Source organism: Pelophylax lessonae (genome assembly GCF_965119305.1).
Source record: "Pelophylax lessonae genome assembly, chromosome: 2".
Lineage (NCBI taxonomy): Eukaryota > Metazoa > Chordata > Amphibia > Anura > Ranidae > Pelophylax > Pelophylax lessonae.
The window spans coordinates 644229479-644250422 of NC_138769.1; the positions used below are offsets into that span (position 1 = coordinate 644229479).

The 20944-nt window shown below is 38.9% G+C and overlaps 1 protein-coding gene across 4 annotated transcripts in view; it reads right to left on the reverse strand.

The window, feature by feature from the left end:
- Positions 1 to 20944, reverse strand: part of DCLK1 (doublecortin like kinase 1) — a 518012-nt gene that overhangs the window by 10289 nt on the left and 486779 nt on the right. For 2 of the 4 annotated variants that reach the window (XM_082246216.1, XM_082246218.1), the window contains one exon: positions 16362 to 16435. The exons of the other annotated variants lie outside the window; for them this stretch is intronic. In XM_082246216.1, coding sequence (XP_082102342.1) covers positions 16362 to 16435 — 74 coding nt within the window. The remainder of the gene's footprint in view (positions 1 to 16361; positions 16436 to 20944) is intronic. 4 annotated transcript variants of the gene reach the window in all.

Here is a 20944-nt window from a genome sequence, read left to right on the forward strand (position 1 = left end):
ATAATTACCACAAGAGGGGTGGAGGAGCGAACAGGCTTACTAAAGGACTTTGCAATACCATTCTTAACTTAAGCGTATTTGCCCAAACCATGAGAATGGGGAGCAATAATATTTGGTGAGTTACCATCTGATGGGAGTGGGAAGTGTTGACACACAACAGTGGTGGAGTTTTGTGCTGATTTAAATTTATTCACTGGACTCTCTAATCTTTGGATACTTTTTGATTTCTTTCGATCTCTTATTTTTATTTTTCACCAGATGGACTATTTATGGGACATTTATGCCATTACTTGTTTATTCATGTTGTACATTTGTATACTTTTTAAATTGTATAATTTACTCTTTTCTCTACAGACACCAAATCTGGGAGTTTGATATTTGAATCACTAATTTTATTATCTTAGCGTTTTTTGCGCTACTGGTGATACACGTATGTGTGGTTTCATATGTCAGTATCTCGCTATTTTTTTAATGATTTAAAACTGATGCAATATTTTGTTTTGTCAATTAAAAACATATTTGATGTGCGATAAAATTACCAGCTTTTGAAAAAAAATGAACTACATTCAAGAGATACATAAATAACAAAATTTGCATGGGACTTTATAGGCATTCATTGATGTGTGTACACACAAATATAAAATCAAATAATTTTATTTTATACAGTACATGGTAAAACCTTTTACATATAAAACAAAGCAAAAAGACTGACAATATAAACTCTCTAAAAAAAAGTGATGTAATGCAGTAGGTTTCAAAAATCCTCCAACTGCCTATAATAGAGGAAATGTTAGCTTTTACCATGCTGTTTATAAGAAACAAAAATATATTGGGCAAAAAAAACGAACTTGAAAACTTGGGATAAAATGTCAAGCTCAAAGGTTGGCCAAGCACATAGCAATGATCACGCAGACCCATGTAACTACTACTCACTATTTTTTTGATATTTCTATATTTTAAGTAGCAGCATGAATTGTTCATTTTTGGATCACATTTGAGTTTATCTAGCGCAGGCGATTGTCACTTTTATAGTTTTAAATCATTATTATTCTGCATGAAATGAATATTTAAAGATTGTAAGCTCTAACGAGCAGGGCCCTCTGATTCCTCCTGTATTGAATAATATTGTAACTGTACTATCTGCCTTAACATTGTAGTGCTGCGCAAACTGTTGGTGCTATGAAAATCTTGTATTATAATAATAATAATATCTGTCTCCACATGGGCCCCAATAGGCACCCCATAAAAGTGACAGTCATTACCATCCTGAAATGACAGGAATTGTAAGGTGAAAAAAAACCCATTGGATAGTCTTTGGGAAAACTAAAATCTTTAGGTGCACGGAAAATGCAATCAAGGTAGAGATGACTTATCCCCAACCATGTAGCAATTGTCTCCCGATGCAAACAAAGTGCTGTGAAACTGCAAAGCAAATATGGTTCACTATCAAGTGTGCTACACTGCATAGAGTGGATATACTGTACATTTGTCTAGGTCATCTAATGCAATCTAAATGAGTAAGCAGCTGGGTGGTCTCCTCCTAGTGATTGATGCCCAAGATGTCAAAGCACAGATTATATAGTCAGGTGCTGCACACTTTGTCAGTCTGGGAAACATATTAGTATTCAGTGCAGTCATCCAGGACTCTGCAGAGCCAGAGGTTCAGCTGAAAAAAATCATGTTTGAGCTGTCCAGCATATACAAAATGTTTCTAAGTCAAAAGCCGTAAGAGATGAAGGTCTAGAGAACACAGAGATAAGACACATTGCGAGTCCTGTCACTGTTATAGCGTGTTCACCTGAGGGGAACATCCGTTAACCATGAGCCCTCTCTACTCCTGTAGTTTAAATATATTTGTCATCAAACCAACGTACATTGTACTTTCTAACCTGGGCACTCATAACAATGACAGTATCGGAATGCTGACATATTCCACAGAAAATCTTATAATACATGCTAGTTAGCAATAGCTAAAGCCGTATTAAACCCAAAACCCAAAATGTATTATATTCCAGCTTACCAATCATTAGATGTGGTGGCTGCATTATTTATTTTCCCTAATTTCACCTGGTGACCTGGCCATTAAAACACCTCCTGTATTAGTGTGCCCCAAAACTGGATGAATAAGCAAAGGGGCACCTTTGGACAGCAGCATTGTCAGTCTAGGGGGAGGGGAGTGTTAGATGTACTAGCCGATTTAGATACACTAACAAATTAAAGCCAGGCTCCAACTCATGCTGCAGTTACACAAACAGTTACAGTAACTTTTTTTATTTTTATTTTTTACATAAAATAAATTAATATTAATAAAAGCTGATCATCTTAAGTGGTGGTAATCTATTTGTCCAAACACTCTAAAGTGCTAAACTTGCAAGAGAGCTTGCTCTGTTGAAAAACAACAGACATACTGGCCAGATCACCAGATGAAAATAAAGGAAAGAAAGATTAAAAAAACAAACAAAAAGCAGCCATAACATCTAAAAATGGTAATTTGGGCTTTAGAGTTGAATTTTAGGACTTTGTGAAGGCACACTAAGAGTTAGGTCCAAGGAGCTGCATGACATCTCCTGGGCCTATATCTATTATTTACAATTGACAGATTTATTGCTCTGCCAGAGAGACACTCCGGGATCTGAGAGGACAGAAGTACACAAAGCAGTTATGCCTGCCCCTCCCCTCTGCTGTCCATTCACAGAAGCCTTTGTATTTTGTGAATGTGCTCACATACTACCAAGGCTTCTGTGAATGGGCAGTAGGAGGGAAGGGGTAGGCATAAAAACTGCAGGGAGTGTTATGCACCTTGCTGGACTTAACTCATATTGTGTCTTCATTTTGTATAAATTAACAGAATCCCTGGAATTTAGCTTTAATACAGCTTTAATAATACAATAAAGTTTTTTTGTCCCCATAATAATGATACAATAAAGTTTTTATTTGTTTTTATTGCAGATAGGACAGCATTAAGTTTACTTATTGAGCGAACACAAAGAAGTTCAAGAAACAGGTAAATGAAGCTACTAGTTGGAAATTTTTGTTTTAGTAATCTTAATACAGTACAATTTGGTTAAATGCTATGGGTTACTGCACATTTTACATATTAATAATATGAATTATGCCCAGCTCATACGGTCATAAACTCTATTTTAAAGAGTACAGTAATAAAGTGATTCTTTAAACACTCTATTTTAAAGAGTATTTACAAAGCATTTAAAAGCTTCCAACAATTTCCATGAAGTTTTTTGGGGCAACCTTAGACCTCCTGTCTTTGAAATAGATATTTTAATGGGAATGGGATGTATTTTTAAAGACATGCTTTAGCGGTTGCTCTGCAAGCCTCAAAGTCTAAATGCTTGCATTTAACACTCCAAGACCAATACTTTGGGTGTCTTAAATGCTTTAAAAATCTGCTATTACGTTTTTAAATGCTGTTTAGAAATGCTTGTTGAACTCTTAACCAAACCACATACATGGGTAATGCATTTAGTATTATTTGGTTTTAGACATGCATTATTTGATGTATTTATATATGAATTGAAATCAATTTGTGTATGTTTGAATTTGAAGCATTGTTCACATATTTACATTTTCATAACCATACTTATCATATTCTGAAGAGAGAGATGTGTTCAAACTTAACTTAATTTGAACTTAATTTCAACTTAATTTACAGTAGTGATCAACCGATATTGGTTTTTACGTTGCTGATACCAATATTTTGCCGATCACATATCGGTATTGACCGATATTGGCCGATATTTTCACACATGTAAAATTTTGCAAAAAAAACAAAAATTTCGACACAAATCTCTTACTGAACATGTAAATCTTTACTTATTAACATTTTTAACATTAAGGGCTCATTCTTCACACCATAACTGCATAAAAGCTGATAGGAAAACTTCAATTGCAGGGACATTTGCATTTCACATCATCTGATTGTGCATTAATGCAAAATAAAGTGCTGCAGTAGTGGACTCACTCACTGCAATCATTTTAATTCACTACTGTAGTGCAGTCAGTGCAAAACTGTTAGAAAAAAAGCTAGGCAACAGCTACACAGTGGATTGGACTGGAGTCGGTGGACTACCTCTGCAGTATGACACTGACTGCAACTACAGCATTCAGTGCAAAACTGCTAGAAAAAAAGCTAGGCAACAGTTACACAGTGGATTGGACTGGAGTCGGTGGACTACCTCTGCAGTATGGCACTCACTGTAACTACAGCAGTCAGTGCAAAACTGCTAGAAAAAAAGCTAGGCAACACAACAGCTACACAGTGGATTGGACTGGAGTCGGTGGACTACCTCTGCAGTATGACACTGACTGCAACTACAGCAGTCAGTGCAAAACTGCTAGAAAAAAAGCTAGGCAACAGTTACACAGTGGATTGGACTGGAGTCGGTGGACTACCTCTGCAGTATGGCACTCACTGTAACTACAGCAGTCAGTGCAAAACTGCTAGAAAAAAAGCTAGGCAACACAACAGCTACACAGTGGATTGGACTGGAGTCAGTGGACTACCTCTGCAGTCTGCACTATGGCACTCACTGCAACTACTGCAGTCAGTGCCAAACTGCTAGAAACAAAGCAAGGCAACAGCTGCACATGTCACAGTGGATTGGACGGGAGTCAGTGGAGGGCTACCTCTGCACAGTATGGCACTCACTGCAACTACTGCAGTCAGTGCAAAACTGAAAGAAACAAAGCAAGGCAACAGCTACACAGTGGATTGGACTGGAGTCAGTGGACTACCGCTGCAGTAGGGCACTCACTCACTGCATTAATTTTAAATCACTACTGCACTACTGCAGTAGTGATTTAAATTTATTATAGCAGTGAGTGGCATTCTACACCAGCAGTAAACCACTGGCACTGACTCCAATCCACTGTCTATTTTTTTCTAGCAGTTTTGCACTGACTGCCGCCCCCGCACAGAGCTGCAGTCAGCACAAAAATAGATAGACACAAGCTAGACAGTAGATTGGACAGACTCGGTGGACTGGTGGACAGACACTACTACTACACTTTCAAATCAATACTCCCAGTTAAGTAGAATAATATTAGAGTGCAGAAAGCATAACATTTCAGCATGTTCAACAGTTAAACAGCTTCTTTTCTTTTCATAAATTGCTGGCACTTCACTGAAAACACGCTCACTTGGTACTGAGGAAGGAGGAGCAGAAAGGTATCTTCTAGCATGAGAAGCAAGTCTTTTGTAGCGTGCCTCGTTTTCTTTCCACCACTGAAGAGGATCACTTCTTCTGTCAATTACTGGTTCCTTCAAATAGAGATGAAGTTCATCATCCAGGCTCATTATTGCCGATTCTGATGAATCCTCCGCATGAGGCCCCAATAAAATGCTGAACATTGCATCTATTTGACCATGATGAATTTTCTCTTCTGTCCGTTGTCTTTTGAGACATTTTTCTCCTGCATCCTGTTCTTCCACATCAGAAACTTTCTCTTCTTGACTTTTCTTTTTGTCAGAAACCTCCTGCACCTTCTGTTGAATATCTTCTGTCAGCCATTGTTTTGCCTTGGCCAATCCATCATCAGAAGAGAAAGGATGGTTCTTGTATCGAGGATCCAAAATATATGCAAGCACAACATTTTTATTCTCCTCATGTTTCTCAAACCTTTTGGTGAGGCTGTCCCTCATGGCCTGTTCACATGCTTTGATGCCACGTGTGTTGGGTCCTTCATTCTGTTGAAGAAGCATCTTCAGGACCCTCACACATGGGATCACAGAGGAAACAGACGATTCGTAATGACTCACCTCCAGTGTCACTTCCTCAATGGGTACAAGCGTCTCAATAATGTTGGCTACTATGTCCCACTGATCTGCAGTAGGACAAGAATGTCCTCCAAGTCCATATTCACCAGAATATAAAGTGAGAGCTCGCTTCTGCTCCAGCATCCTTTGCAACATGTGTAGCGTTGAGTTCCATCGTGTTAGAACAGTCTGTATCAGGTTGCTTTTGGGTAGGCCAAGGTCTTCCTGAATGCACCTCAGTCGCTGCTTGGCAAGAACAGAATAGAATAGTGGAAATGGCTTGCGCACTTCTTCAGCATGGTAATAATGTCCAGCAAAGCTTTCTGGTTTAAAAGACCATCATTTACCACCAGCTGGAGGATGTGTGCCATGCAACTGAGGTCTGACACTTCAGCAAGTCTCATACCTTTAACCATGTTCACTCCACTGTCTCGCAGCACAAGCTTTACTCTGTCTTTGGTGATTCCCCATTCTTCTAGCATGCCTAGAAACATTTCTCTAATGTACTCCCCAGTATGGGATCCTTGCATCACTTTTGCATTCAACCCTAAATGCCTTCTTGTCCATCCGCTGTCAATGAAGTGGCATGTAAGACTCATTAGTGATTCTGTTTGTCCTGACCAGCAATCAGTCATTGTTGCCTTATGAGTTTATGTGTAATCTCCATTACTGCGTTGCCTGATGAGGAGTTATGTATAAATCTCCATTAGCAATTGTAAATAGATAGATGTAAATAAATGTACAAATTTTTGATTTCAAACTCATATTTGGAATATGATGGTAGAGTTGTAAGTTGTGTAACCCAGACGCAGTAGTATGAATCCAATTTAACAAGTCCGTTTGAAATGCCATCCTGCTATTTACATTTAAACACATAAGGGGATAAGTCTGTTTGAAGGACGAGCTGTTTTTCTACCCGGGAGGTGGCCTGCTGATATGCCAAATAGGATCACCCTGTAATTTAATTCCGGTGAGCCAGACATCCTGGGGCCAATGCTATAAGGTGAATAGACCATGTAATATTCGCCCTTAAAGTCAGCCTCCATATTAATGAACTCTCATTAAGATATGCAATGAAGATGGACTATCTGTTGAGGGTTGGACAATGTGCGCTGTAATGAACCTTGCATATCTTAATTTTCAATTTCAGAGCAAATCATCATGTATAATTAAATTCTCCCTCCAACAGAGAAGAGGGAACGCAAGGGGCTGAATTATGCTAAGCTAGGCGAGGAGGAAGTTGTCCAATCCTGAACGAGATACGCCCAGAGGGAGGAACAGGGCAGGATAGCTGAACCAATCAGAATAGCCCTATACAAGTCTATGCGATATAGATCTATATTAGTGAAGGTGGGAAGGAGTGGAAGCCACTCTTGCATTATGAAACTCCCATGGGAAGGTTAACTATGGACTTTTAAGGTATACATTGCTTGTCCTCTTTGTGTCGGTAGTGCTGTTTTTGTATATGAGTATCATACTCTATATGTGTTCAGTTAAACTAGGAATATTTTCCATTTTTGTATGTACTATAGATAGATTGTTGTAAATTAATTTAGGCTTTCAGGCTATATACCCATAAAACTAATATTGCTGTTTTGAAGCTTTTACTCATGGTCAAAGAACTCTCATTTAACCCGAATATTGTCTGAGGTAAATTAAATCTCATATCCTATGGGTAACACCTGACCAGCAATCAGTCATGAATGAGAGTGAGTTGCCAGCATTCACTGGTTGCAGCATAGTCTTTACTTTGTCAATGACCTTTTGGTGAATCTTTTGCAGCATTTCAGTTCGATAAAATTTGTCATTCTTCAGTGTGTACCTTGGCTCAACTATGGACATCAACCGCTTAAATCCAGAGTCAGACACTATTGTAAATGGCTGGTTATCAGTGACCATCATCTCTGTGATTACTCTGTCCATATCTGTTATTGTTGCCTGGGAAAGTGATGTTTCATCTTGTGATTCATTTTGTTTTTTTCTGTCCTGCATTATACAATTCAACATGATGAATTCTTAGATGGGCCCAAAGATTAGACATATTTTTGTAGTTATTGATCCCATGCTTACATTGTTTTTGCAAGTGTTGCACAGTGCTGCTGATTTTCCTGGAGATGGAGAAGAGAAATAGTCCCAGACTACACCTTTAATTTTTCTTTCTCCATCTATCTCCATTGAAATAAGAAAGACAGTCATATAGGCTTAAACAAAATGACTGGCTGGCACCCTGTGGTGGCTGGCTGGCACCCTGTAGTGGGTGGCTGTTTGGCTGGCTGGCACCCTGTGGTGGGCACTGGGTGGCTGGCTGGCTACCTGTGGTGGGTGGCTGGCTGGCACCCTGTGGTGGGTGGCTGGGAGGCTGGCTTGCACCGTGTGGTGGGTGGCTGACTTGCACCCTGTGGTGGGTGGGTGGCTGGCTAGCACCCTGTGGTGGGTGGGTGGGTGGCTGGCTGGCACCCTGTGGTATGTGGGTGGGTGGGTGGCTAGCTGGCACCCTGTGGTGGGTGGCTGGCACCCTGTGGTGGGTGGCAATGCTGGCTGGCTTGCACCCTGTGGAGGGTGTCTGGCTGGCACCCTTTGGTGGCTGGCTGGCACCCTTTGAGGGCTGGCTCGCTGGCACCCTTTCGTGGCTGGCTTGCTGGCACCAGGTGGGTGGGTGGCTGGCTGGCACCCTATGGTGGCTGGCTAGTTGGCAGTGGCACTCTGTGGTGGCTGGCTGGCACCGTTTGATTTGATGGCTGCCTTGCTGGCTGGCACCCTTTCGTGGCTTGCTGACTGGCACCGGGTGGGTGGCTGGCTGGCACCCTGGCTGGCTGGCACCCTTTGGTGGCTGGCTGACAGTGGCACCCTGTGGTGGCTGGCTGGCACCGTTTGATGGCTGGCTGGCACCCTTTTGTGGTTGGCTCACTGGCTGGCACTGGGTGGATTGGTTGTTTGGATGGCTGTCAACCTTTGGTGGCTGGCTGGCACTCTTTGGTGGCTGGCTGGCACCCTTTGGTGGCTGGCTGGCTGGCACCCTGTGTGGTGGCTGGCACATACAGGCCAGGGGCCTGTGGCTGGCTAGCTGGTACAGTCAGGAGTCAGGACTCAGGCAGGGCCTGTGGCTGGCTGGTGCACAGTGGGTGTGTGGGACTGGGTGGCTGGCTGGCACCGGACAGCTGTGGGTGGTGGGTGGCCGCAGTGGCTGTGTTACAGAATGTGTGTCTGTGACTGGTCACTGTGATTTAAGAACTACTAGATCACTCACTGACACTGTAGATCACTCACTGTCCCGACCGACTGTGCATCATGCAGACTCCAGTGTGGCCCCAGCGGGTACACACTGTAACGAGGCTGAGGGAGGCGGCCTAAGAGCTGCCCAGTGCGCGGAAGCAATGACATTATGAAAATATAGGCAATATCGGTAAATCTAAAGGCCGACTCCAATATATCGGGGAAAGTGCATATCAGCCCTTAATATATCGGTGTTGCTGATAATCGGTCGATCTCTAATTTACAGTTTAGGCAGCCAAGGGCCCTCATTAAGAATGCTTTTTCCTTTTAATGTTTTGAGTTGCACTGGTCTATCCACCAAATTTTTTGTAGGTGGGAGAGGAATTGTGATTCTTTTAACACTTTATGGATTGTTGTACGTATACTTATTTGCATAGATACAGTATAGTGGGGTTGATTTACCAATGACAAATTAGACTGTGCACTCTACAACTGCAGTTGCTCTAGAGCTTAGTAAATGAGAAGAAGCCCTTCAAACTTCCATCCTCCAATCATATGCCAGCAAAAATGCTGTTTTTTTTTTTTTTTTCTTGCAGGTGATTGGGTATTCTTTGTAAAGTGAAGCTTTACCTCATCTACTTAACTTTGGAGCAACTGCACATGCAAAGTGCACGGTCTATTGGCCTTAAGTAAATCAAACCCAATGTTTTTTTAACCAATTCTAGATCAGAAGGATTTGCCCCCTTAATGACCAGGCGATTTGGCACTGCATTACTTTAACAGAAAATTACGCGGTAATGCGAGGCTGTACCAAAATAAAATTGATGTCCTTTTTACCCCACAAATAGAACTTTCTTTTGGTGGTATTTTATCACCTGTGCAATTTTTTTTTTTTTTGCGCTATAAACAAAAAGAGTGACAATTCTGAAAAAAAAAAAAACAATATTTTTCACATTCTGCTATATAACATCCCCCCCCCCAAAAAAAAATTAAAAATCAAAATTTTTCATCCTTTTAGGCCAATTTATATTCTGCTACATATTATTGGTGAAAAAAATCTGCAATAAGCATATTTTGATTGGTTTGCGCAAACTAGGGGAAAGATTTGTATTTATTTTTTTTTTTTTACTAGTAATGGTGTCGATCTGCAATTTTTAGCTGGACTCCTAACTGACATTTTTGACATTTTTGGAGGGATCAGTGACATTACTACAGTAAAAAAATATGCACTGTTACTGTAATAATGACACTGGCAGGGAAGGCCTTAACTGGATGTATTGAATGCATTGATACCAATATTTGGCAGAATAGTCTGATGGGAGTAAATCTGGGTTATAAGAAGAATGGAGGAAATGTCTCCCATTCATAAAATGTCTATGTCTATATACTTTCAGGAAAAAAAAAGCTACAAGATCCTCTCCCTCTGGTATCAGACTCCCTTTGAGCCGTGCCATATCTACCCATTGACCACAAACTTTTGCTGGAGATGCTCAGAGGTCTATGCTACCTTCTTGCATATTTGATGGGACTTTTGCCTAATCACACTGGCGATCTGGTAGCCGTTTTTTACTACATACAATAACATATCAGGCATATCAGACATTTTAGCCTCCCCTTTGAGTGGCTTTGCTGTCAATGTTATCAGGGTCCCTATCAAAAATTAGGAAAGGCATCCTAAGACTCTTCCTCTTAGCTACTTGAGTTGCCATTTACCATCACTGGAAATCAACACATTGTAGAATGGGCTTAGATACTAAATGAAATAATGAATATGGAGACCATGGTGGCAGCCGACAACAATGACCCACAGAAGACCTGCTGCTCATGGACTCGTTGGCAAGCTTACAGAAACTCTGGTTCTTTTTGCGCCTTGACTCTGCCATATGCTAATTATCATCTCTCTGTAGCATCTGAATTGCATTCTTTGTTCATTCCTCTCCTCCCTTAAGACATCCTAATGACCTTGGCCTCCTTGTCCACACTAGTTCTTCGTTAACAACCCTCTATAGCCCAACTCTGTTGTGTATCTTACAAAATGTATTTGGCATAACACACCAATATTTGACCATTAACTTGTTTGTTCTTTCTTTCCTACAGCCCTCCACTTCTGACTTCTCTTCTATCCTTCTCTTGACTTTTTTAAAATCATTTTACTGTTTAATGCATACTACAAAATGTTACACTAAATCTGTAAACTGTAAAACTGAATAGAGATGTATTTGAACTATATGTGGGTAATTGTGCCATGGACTGCTTTTTAAAGTCAGGATCTTTTCACATTGTGCTGTGATGGGTTCAGGAGAGTAGTTGTAGGTAAGTGTGGACACTTGCATTCCTACTGACCAAAGATAGGAACTTCAGTTCATAGATGGGTTCTAGATTTGAATTAAATACATTTATGTTCGACTGTTCCAACTTGAATTTGTGGTTGTATTTGCTGTTGCAATGTATGCATGTGGGTCTAAAAAATCCACCGCAGGTACTAAAATGAATCAACAAACAGCTGATTTAAATAAAAAAAAAAAAGTAAAACTATTCAAAATATATTCACAAATTCCATATATGCCACCAGAGTAAAAAGAAGGACTTCTGTTAACACATTTCTCTGAAAAAACAGCCATTTTAATAAATGCAATGAAGTCACCCTAGAAAGCCATATTCCTTGAGGGGGATTTGGCGTGCAATCAGTAATGCTGAAAACGGTGAGAATATGAAATGACACCTTTTTATGACAGTGTATGTGCTGACTTTGTCCATTCTCTGATCAGTAAAGGATTGCTCAGTAGAGTGTGTAGTTTATCAAAGTAAAGCCTAGGATTGAGTTTTCTACAGTAACCCTCAGCAGCTGGCTGAAACTTATGGGGGTGTTTCAACTGTGTCTGGAAGATTAGACAAGATTTGAATTAGAATGATTTGTTGTAAGAGGCTTAGGGTACAAAGCCAATAGTCACCAGCATATGTTTCCTGTGGTAAATAACTGCCTGCTTTTCCCAGAACACTACATCCATAAACTATACTCTTATGCTAGCATAACTCTATTCTACATCCCTAGTACATAGTGGACATTCATGCTGGAGGTACCAAAATTATTATTTTTAAATAAACCTAAATCTTGAGATCCGAAACTTATAACAACCAATTAGAATGTCCCCCGCTGAAGTAAGACAAGCCTTGCATTATGATTGGTTGATTTAGGATTCTTTACTTAAGAATAAGAACTCTTTACGGAGTCCAATCATGTTTTGTAACACATTGCTTGTTTACTGAACCAGCGTAAAGGGAAAAAAGGACATGCAAAATGCACACCTAATACAGATGTATTTGGCTTCAGTTATCTGGAATCTGACTGTCTGTTAGGGTTTACCACTCTGTATTCTGCCTTACTAAATGAGCATGCCTTAAAAAAATTGCCTGACCATCACATTCTTCAATTTGTTAAATTAGGTCTATTGGAGCCCATTACAAACATAATGGTATATCATAGTTTTCTGCTGGTAATTCCGTGTTGTGCCTTATTTTTTAATGTGTGAAATTGTATAATTTCACACTTTCACACATTGAAAAATAAGGCATAACACAGAATTACCGATTATTAATTTTATCAGAATATTACAATTTTAGTCAGAGAAAAGAGTATTTTAACTGAGAGCATATTTCACTACCTATTACTGCACTATTTACCTTAAAAAAAAAACTTTGATTTGAATTTCATATTTTTATACACATTGATCAGCCATAACATTATGACCACCTGCTATAACCCAAGGCATGGACTTAACTGGACTACTTGAGATGGGGCCTCCCATCAGACTTGTCATCACCTTGAAACTTGTGTTCCTCAAACCATTCTTGAATTTATCAGGCCAGGCTACCTTCTTCCATTGCTCCGTGGTCCAGTTCTGATGCTCACAATCCCATTGTAAGCACTTTTTGCAGTGGACACGGGTCAGCATAAGCACCCTGACTAGTCCGAGGCTACGCAGCCCCATATGTAACAAATTGCAGCGCACTATTTCTGATACCTTTCTATCAGAACCAGCATTACATTTTTCAGCAATTTGAGCTACAGTAGCTCTTCTATTGGATCAGACTACACTGGCAAGCCTTCACTCCCTACCTGTATTAATGAGCCTTTGCTGTATATGACCCTGTTGCTGGTTCCCTGGTTTTCCTTCCTTGAACCATTTTTGGTAGGTCCTGACCACTGCAGATCGGGAACATCCCACAAGAGCTGCAGTTTTAGAGTTGCTCTGACCCAATTGTCTAGCCATTACAAATTGGCCCTTGTCAAAGTTGCTCAAATCCTTCCACTTGCCCATTTTTTTCCTTTCAACAGATCAACCTCAGGGGTAACATGTTCACTTGCTATCTAATATATCCCACCCACTTTTGATGCCATTGTATTGTGATAATTAATGTTACTCACTTTACCTGTCAGTGGTCATAATGTTATAGCTGATCAGTGTACAGTATATGCTCTCATATTTTGGTTAATGTGTAACATGTAAATTTATTTTAGGCAGACGCCTAAAATACTGTACTTCCAGCCAACGCTCATCATCACAGCAGCGGCTCAGACAGTACAGCCTCTCTCCTCCCATGTAAATAACTAATGATCTATTTAGCTGAGCTCCAACTGAATACAAATGTAAAGGGACACATCTTTACTGAACATCAATGTAAAGAGGAAGTTACCCCAAAGACCTCCATTCTTAAGGAAGCAATTCTCCATAGACCTTCATTGTAAGGCAGCACTTCTTCACTGACCACCTATGTAAGGGGTGCCATCTCCCAATTGCCACCAATACAAGTGGATACGTTCAGACATATTACTAATACAAGGGGAAATTTATGACTGAACTCCACTGTACTTGAGTACAGTTGACGCGTTTCAGGTTAAGAGTGCTTACTCATAACATAGCACACTTGAGATGCTATGATATTTTGAATCTTTGGATTACTTTCCAAAGCTTTTGGTCTTTCTATGCACTAGTTTGTGGTCATTCACCTTTTCTTTAAAGTTTCAACACATTCATTGAGTTAACAACTGATGGTTGCTAAGTAGTCCTCAGCTATTTTTAAGCAGTTCTCCTCTAAGGTAGGCACAGACAAATATTATCTATGTCTATATTTTGTACACAGCAAATTATACATAAAGATCCTTTGTCTTGAGGATTGTGTGTGTCTATAAGACTGTTTCTTGTGGTACAGTAATTATGGCATATTTTGTAGCTAGAAAGAGAGCAACAGATATGTGGAGTGTATACAGTGAATGGGCTTGGGTGTCACATGGTTCAGCGTGATGTGACGTGTACAGTCTTGTATATCGTGGTCTTTTCACTTTCTCTTCAAGGTGCTCAAAGATACTGCACGTCTTTCACAATCCTAACACTGCTTGACTGGAACATTTATTGGCATTTAGTCTTAGCACGAGAGGCAGAAACCAAGAAACCAGACAGTTTATGTTTTTCTTTTTTATGCTGCAAATATCTGACCTCATAAAAAAATATGTGATTTCTCTTTGTAATATGGGGTTCAAGAGAAAATACACAAAGACTTTGAGCTATCCTCTCTTATCCCGCAATATGTTTTGTAATCTATTGACTGATGCCTCCCCCACCTTCCTCTACCTCTTACCTACTGGACCGACCGCCATCCATCCAAGTGCTTCTTGCTACTCACCTCTGGATCAAAAGCTGCTAGCTTGTCACCAAACTTTATTAACAACATGTACATTTTTATTATTATCTTGTTTTATTGGCCACAAATTGTGGCCAATCTTATTGTCAATTGCATTCTTGCATTAATAATAATAATCATTTCAAAAAAGATTATAAAATATCATCATTTTTGGTAGTGTTGCACACTATAGAAGGTGTGATAACCCTCGAGGATAAGTGGAGGTCCTCCACAGTGATAGTTATCTCTGTGACCATACTTTAATTTATGTAATGAAGTACACCTATTTATCCTATTATTTCCATTTTTCTGGTTGCTCAAAAGGATGCAAGAAATTATATGTCAGTCCAGAATCTTCTATGAGCTTATTATTGCAATGATGTAACCAAAAACTGGGGTTATGTACACAAACCGTGTAAACTAGTTGCATATCATTAAATATCTGATATCCAATATTAACCAGTCATAGATAAATATCCTTCTGCTTGACAGAAAAAAGGAATGATCTCACCTGTGATGTATTAGGGGTTATTTCTGCTACTGTTAAGGGGACATGTCACAACAGAAATATGAGAGCTGTCATTGCTGACTTGTGTATATAGGTTCAAGCTTCAAGGCCGTCATCCTTATCCTTTAATCACTATCAGACATGTATGCAGCAGAACTCCCAACCAAGGTTCTTGTTCTAGTTCAGTGATTAATTAGGTGGCACTAGTAAGGTGAGGATAGAAACCCTGGAACTAGCACCTCAAAAAGTAACTCCATATTTCTAGTCACCCATGTTTCCTTTTTGATTTTCATTTCTGCACCAATTATAATTTCAAATTTTAGGGTATTAGACATGGAGCAAATATACAAACACATAATGGAAAAATATCAGTCTGAAAGGATAAGCATAGGAATATTATATCAGATCCAGGAATCCTGGTACAATAATACATATATTTTCTATGTACTACCTGCTAATTATCATTGCATATGCAAATTGCAAAACACAACATGTTATATAAAATGAAAGAAAAAAAAATGTTAATATATATTGGTTAACTGCATCAATATCTAAGAAAGTTTCAAAAGAAATACATGATTTGCAGTGTAGGAACTAAGAACATAATAAACACTATATCCAAACAATACAAACAATCAGACATTAAACTTCATACTATAACACATAGTCATAGGAGTGGCTGATGCTCAATGCATTGTCATGTTATGCATTGTTAGTAATAACATATTAGGAAAGGGTTGTGTATTTCATGGTTTAAAACGACAGTATATTTTATTTTTATTTCCTTTTTTTTTTTTTTTACAAAGACACAGACTAGATTTTGCATACTTCTCAGAGGATGGGATGAATTGTGAATAGCCCTTTAAAGGCAGGGCTACTTAGTTTTGCTCTATTGTAAATTACAACACAAGATTTCTATATATACTGTCTTTTAAACCACAGGAAATATTCAGCATGTTTAATGAAGAAAAGCTGGCAATGTCAGCGTGGATAATGGACGAGAGGGGATGGAGCAGGCGGTTGCGAAATCTCAACAAAGACTGAGATTAAACTCATAAAGCGGCATATGGACTGGGTAAGAAAAAAAAATAAAAAAAGCATGTTTATCCACTGAAGGGACTGGTTAATGGAGACTGCCAGCACGTTTGCCATGGAAACACTGACTTTTGGCGCTCAACCATCTCATACCTTATCCAATACATTCCTGGCTGTTGGTAGTAGTCCAAAGACCCTGATCTCTTGATGGTAAAACCGTGGTCCAGCTGAGCAGAGAGAAATGGGGCAACTCAGTGGATCGTCATTTAGCTAGTAATACTCTATTCCAAATGACCCTGTAATTATACCATGTACTAAAGACGTCAGTCTGAGCTCTTCAGTGAAGAAGGAGGCCGCTAGAGCAAAGGAACCACCAACCTGCACTGAAGACAAAACCACACAAGGCCTCATGAAGGCTAACCGGAGGAAGGAAAATGCAGATGTACTGCCCATAGCAACCATCCAGTGTGATTTTTACATTTTCCAACTTACAGATAGTTGCTATATGCCACCGACACTTTTTTCCTGCAGTTGTTTGCATGAGTCCCAGTGTAAATGACACATCACAGACATGATAAACATCCTTGGTTGAAGTACAATTTGTCCCCTAGTATATGTTTTTAAGAGCGTGATCACCTACCGCACATGCATGTGCTTTTTTTAGATTGTTGTAAGGAAGCAATAGTTAAAAATGAATGACAGGTATTGTCTATTTACCATTAAACCCATGGCCTACACTGATATCACAGCTGGATTTATTTGTAATATTTGAATTACAGTACTGTAGATCATTACATCTGACAATACATTTATTTGGCCATTAATTCTTCTCTTGAAGTGAACAGTCCAAAATGTAACAATTATAAACAGATCTGTACTTTTCTTAATAAACCCAAGATCTAAAAGCATTAGTGTTATCCAATGATATTAATCACTACAAGACAAACAAGAAACTAGTCAAAATAAAAATAGAGCACCTGCCATTGCTGACTTATTTCTTAGGGAACATTTTCCAAAGTCATCATCTTTTGTGAATAGTGAGAAGGTTGGGTTTGGACCCAACCCGGAGACGAACCAATGCTCATCCCTATTGCTGAGTCACTATTCTTAGACAAGCCTGTGCATATCTATCTGGTCTCTTGACACACAACAGAAGCATGCTTGTTATAGTTCAGTAAATTAATAATAAATAAATAATTAATTAAATAATAAATAATAATATATTCTCTAAATCTATCTATCTATCTATCTATCTATCTATCTATCTATCTATCTATCTATCTATCTATCTATCTATCTATCTATCTATCTATCTATCTATCTAGATATAGATCTATAGATGTAGATGTATTTATATCTATATATATTCATATATATATGGATATATGTGGATAGATAGATAGATAGATAGATAGATAGATAGATAGATAGATAGATAGATAGATAGATAGATAGATAGATAGATAGATAGATAGATAGATAGATAGATAGATAGATAGATAGATAGATAGATAGATCAGTATTTCTATAATATATGTGTTATTATATAATTACTGTATAATTGTATAATAATAACAATAATATTAATGTTATTATTGATAATATTAATAAACATAACAATTTTATATAGTACATTTGTATTATATAATAAGTAATTATTCAATAATGCATAATAAAGAGTAGCAAAAAAAGTTATGAATGACAACCCTGGGCTTTGCACCCCTGAAACCAAGTCAGCAATGGATGGGTCTTACTTTGACATGTTACCTTTATGTTTTCACAACATCCATATCTTCAATAACTAAGACAATTACTAAGACAATTATTTTGAATTTATTACATTGTCATCTGGGACCAATTTATGTACATTTTAAAATGGTTTATTATCAGGTATTACAGGTATTCCGGTGTTAAACGACCCGGTAATCTTTACATCAGAAATATACCCCTTGGAATAATGTCATGTTTTTTTTTAAATGGTAATTTATGTGCATTAGATTTATCTACAGGAGTTAGTTCTTATCATGAGCGAAATAAATTTGCATTATTAAAATGCTCCCTGACTGATGTTAACCCCTTACAAGCAAATTCTAAGCTAATGTCAAAAGGTTAACTATCTAACCCTCATCCTCAAGAAATATTTTAAGGACATAATACAGCAAGTGCTTTCACGGTTCAATCCTGCCACCTGCTGGCTACATTTCTATCCTGCTGCTACAACCATTGCTGTGGCCAACAGTGCTTGTAAAGCGCAAAGAAAGCATTGCCCAAACCTAATGACTATGAGAGCAGCAATGCAAACATAAGTCATTTTGTAAATTTTGCTGGCTTTTCCAAAGCAAAGGATGCCATAAAAATCATTTACCTTAATATAGTATACAACTAATGCTCATTTTAAAACTCAAATAGTACATCTTTATAATTTGCTAGTGTTTTAGTAAGGCACTGAGATGGTAGACTTTTAAAGGTATTCTGTTACAGTGAAACACCTAGGTGAAAAGCCTGTGATGGAAGCAACCAGTCAGACTAGTTGCAAGGGAATCAATCTGTTTAAGTGAGCCACCTTTCCAGAATTGGTATTCCATCTATTAATCACAGTGGATGCTTCCAGCGAAGACTTCTCATACGGGTGTTGCTTTGTAACAGATTCCCTTTAATGTGTATAAGCTGTAGGGGACACCCATAAAGTCAATATAAATTGTAAGCTTAGAAGACAGAATAGCACGTAGAAGACAGAAGCCATGTGGGTACACAGACAACGCACAGTTTGCCATATGGTGTGTGTGCTGCTAGTTTTAGATTTGTTCACTATGAATAAACACAGATCAGTACAGTTAAGCTATGGGTATGGTTGGATATGCAGTCATTGACAGACTGCTCTAAACATCCAAGCTTACTCAACAAGGCTGTGCAAAGAGCAATGGTGTGGTGCAGTAACCTCTGGTCACCAAGCTGATTTCAATTTGTCAACTGTTCCTTGTCTCATTAAATAGTCATATTGCATGTAAATATGACAACCTCTGACAACAGGCAGGACAATGGGACCAGACAGGGAATAACGCATACAGTATATGGTCTTTGTGTAACTGTCCTAGTAAAACTGCAATATCCAGTTGTATGCTATACATGACAAATGGACATACTTTGCATGTGTATGGCCAATCAAATTTTGACAACCAGGCAATGCTATACTGCATATTGATTGCCTGGAGTATGGTCAACATAAAGAGGTCTATTTATCAAAAAATGCTGGGACATTCACACATTGGTGGCAAATGATCCCCGTAATGTGTTTAATATATGTATTTCCTGTGACCGTTGGCTCTATATTGCCGTATTTTCATGATTGTGGTATTTCTGGAAAATACTGCATGATGGTCATTAGAAGGAGCTGACAGTCTTAGAAAATACACCTATTAGACACATCATTGGGATTATTCTCTATGGCTGCTTGAATGCTGAGACATTTGCAAGCTATTTTTAAAAAGACCCCAAAGCGTATGTTCAGAAACAACGTTTCTTCTTATTTTTGGATAGAATGAAGCCTTGTCAGGTTTTTGCTGCTATCCGGGGTTCTGTTAGATTTCCCCTCATGTTTTGCGCAGCTATTTTTTACTGCACAGGATGGGAAGGGAACTCTCCAACAGCTAAACAAAGAGAAAGAAAAATGCTTTTATTTAATATAGTAGGGAAAATCTAGAACCTCTGCCAGGTTTTTTATTTCTGTCTTTGCCTCATTGCAGATTTTTCCTCACTTTGTGTCAGGTAAAACCTTTGTCATGGGAAAAGTGAGGGGAAACTTCCCCAGTGGAGCCCTAGATAGCAGTAAAATTTAGACAGGGCTTCCGGTTCATTCTCACTCTATTTAAAACTAAACAAAAAAAAAGTTTTTGACTTGACACACATTTTGGTTACTGATATAAGAATGTGTATACAGGTCGGACCAGATAGACCAAACTATTTGTTAGCTAATAGGTGCAATGGTGGGAACACATAGACACATAGTGGACATGCAAAGAGATTCCATATCGATAAATGCAGAGAAAATTAATTACAGGACACAGAGCAATGTTTAAAAAAAAAGTACTTAATTTTCCCATACTAGGTGTCAACTGGTTAGAAAAAACAAAGCAAAGAAAAGGGCGCACCAGCCTAGCGCATTATCCTCAGCGAGTTTATTTAGATAAAAATTAAAATCAGCTACTCACAAACAATCGTGAAATTCAGGCACATCAATTCCATAAATCTGCCTCTTGCCAGAAGATCAACGTCCTTTACTGGGAGCAGAGGGCTGACGCGTTTCGAGGCCGTGCCTCTTCCTCAGAGCCTGGAGGCCATGGTCAAGTCCGTAGCCCTCTGCTCCCAGTAAAGGACGTTGATCTTCTGGCAAGAGGCAGATTTATGGAATTGATGTGCCTGAATTTCACGATTGTTTGTGAGTAGCTGATTTTAATTTTTATCTAAATAAACTCGCTGAGGATAATGCGCTAGGCTGGTGCGCCCTTTTCTTTGCTTTGTTTTTTCAGTGTTTGGTCGACCGCCCTGGTCGTAAGGGGCAGCAAAGCCTAGCCATCATGGATGCCTAATATTAGCACGAGTTCCGGGATTAAGGCAGCCTGAGGACCAGGTTCCGAGCGCAGGAAAAAAGGGGGTGCTATATAGCACTTATCTTCTTTTAGTCAACTGGTTAGACTTGTGACGCTGTCAAACATCAGCCCAATTTTGCAAATGTAAAC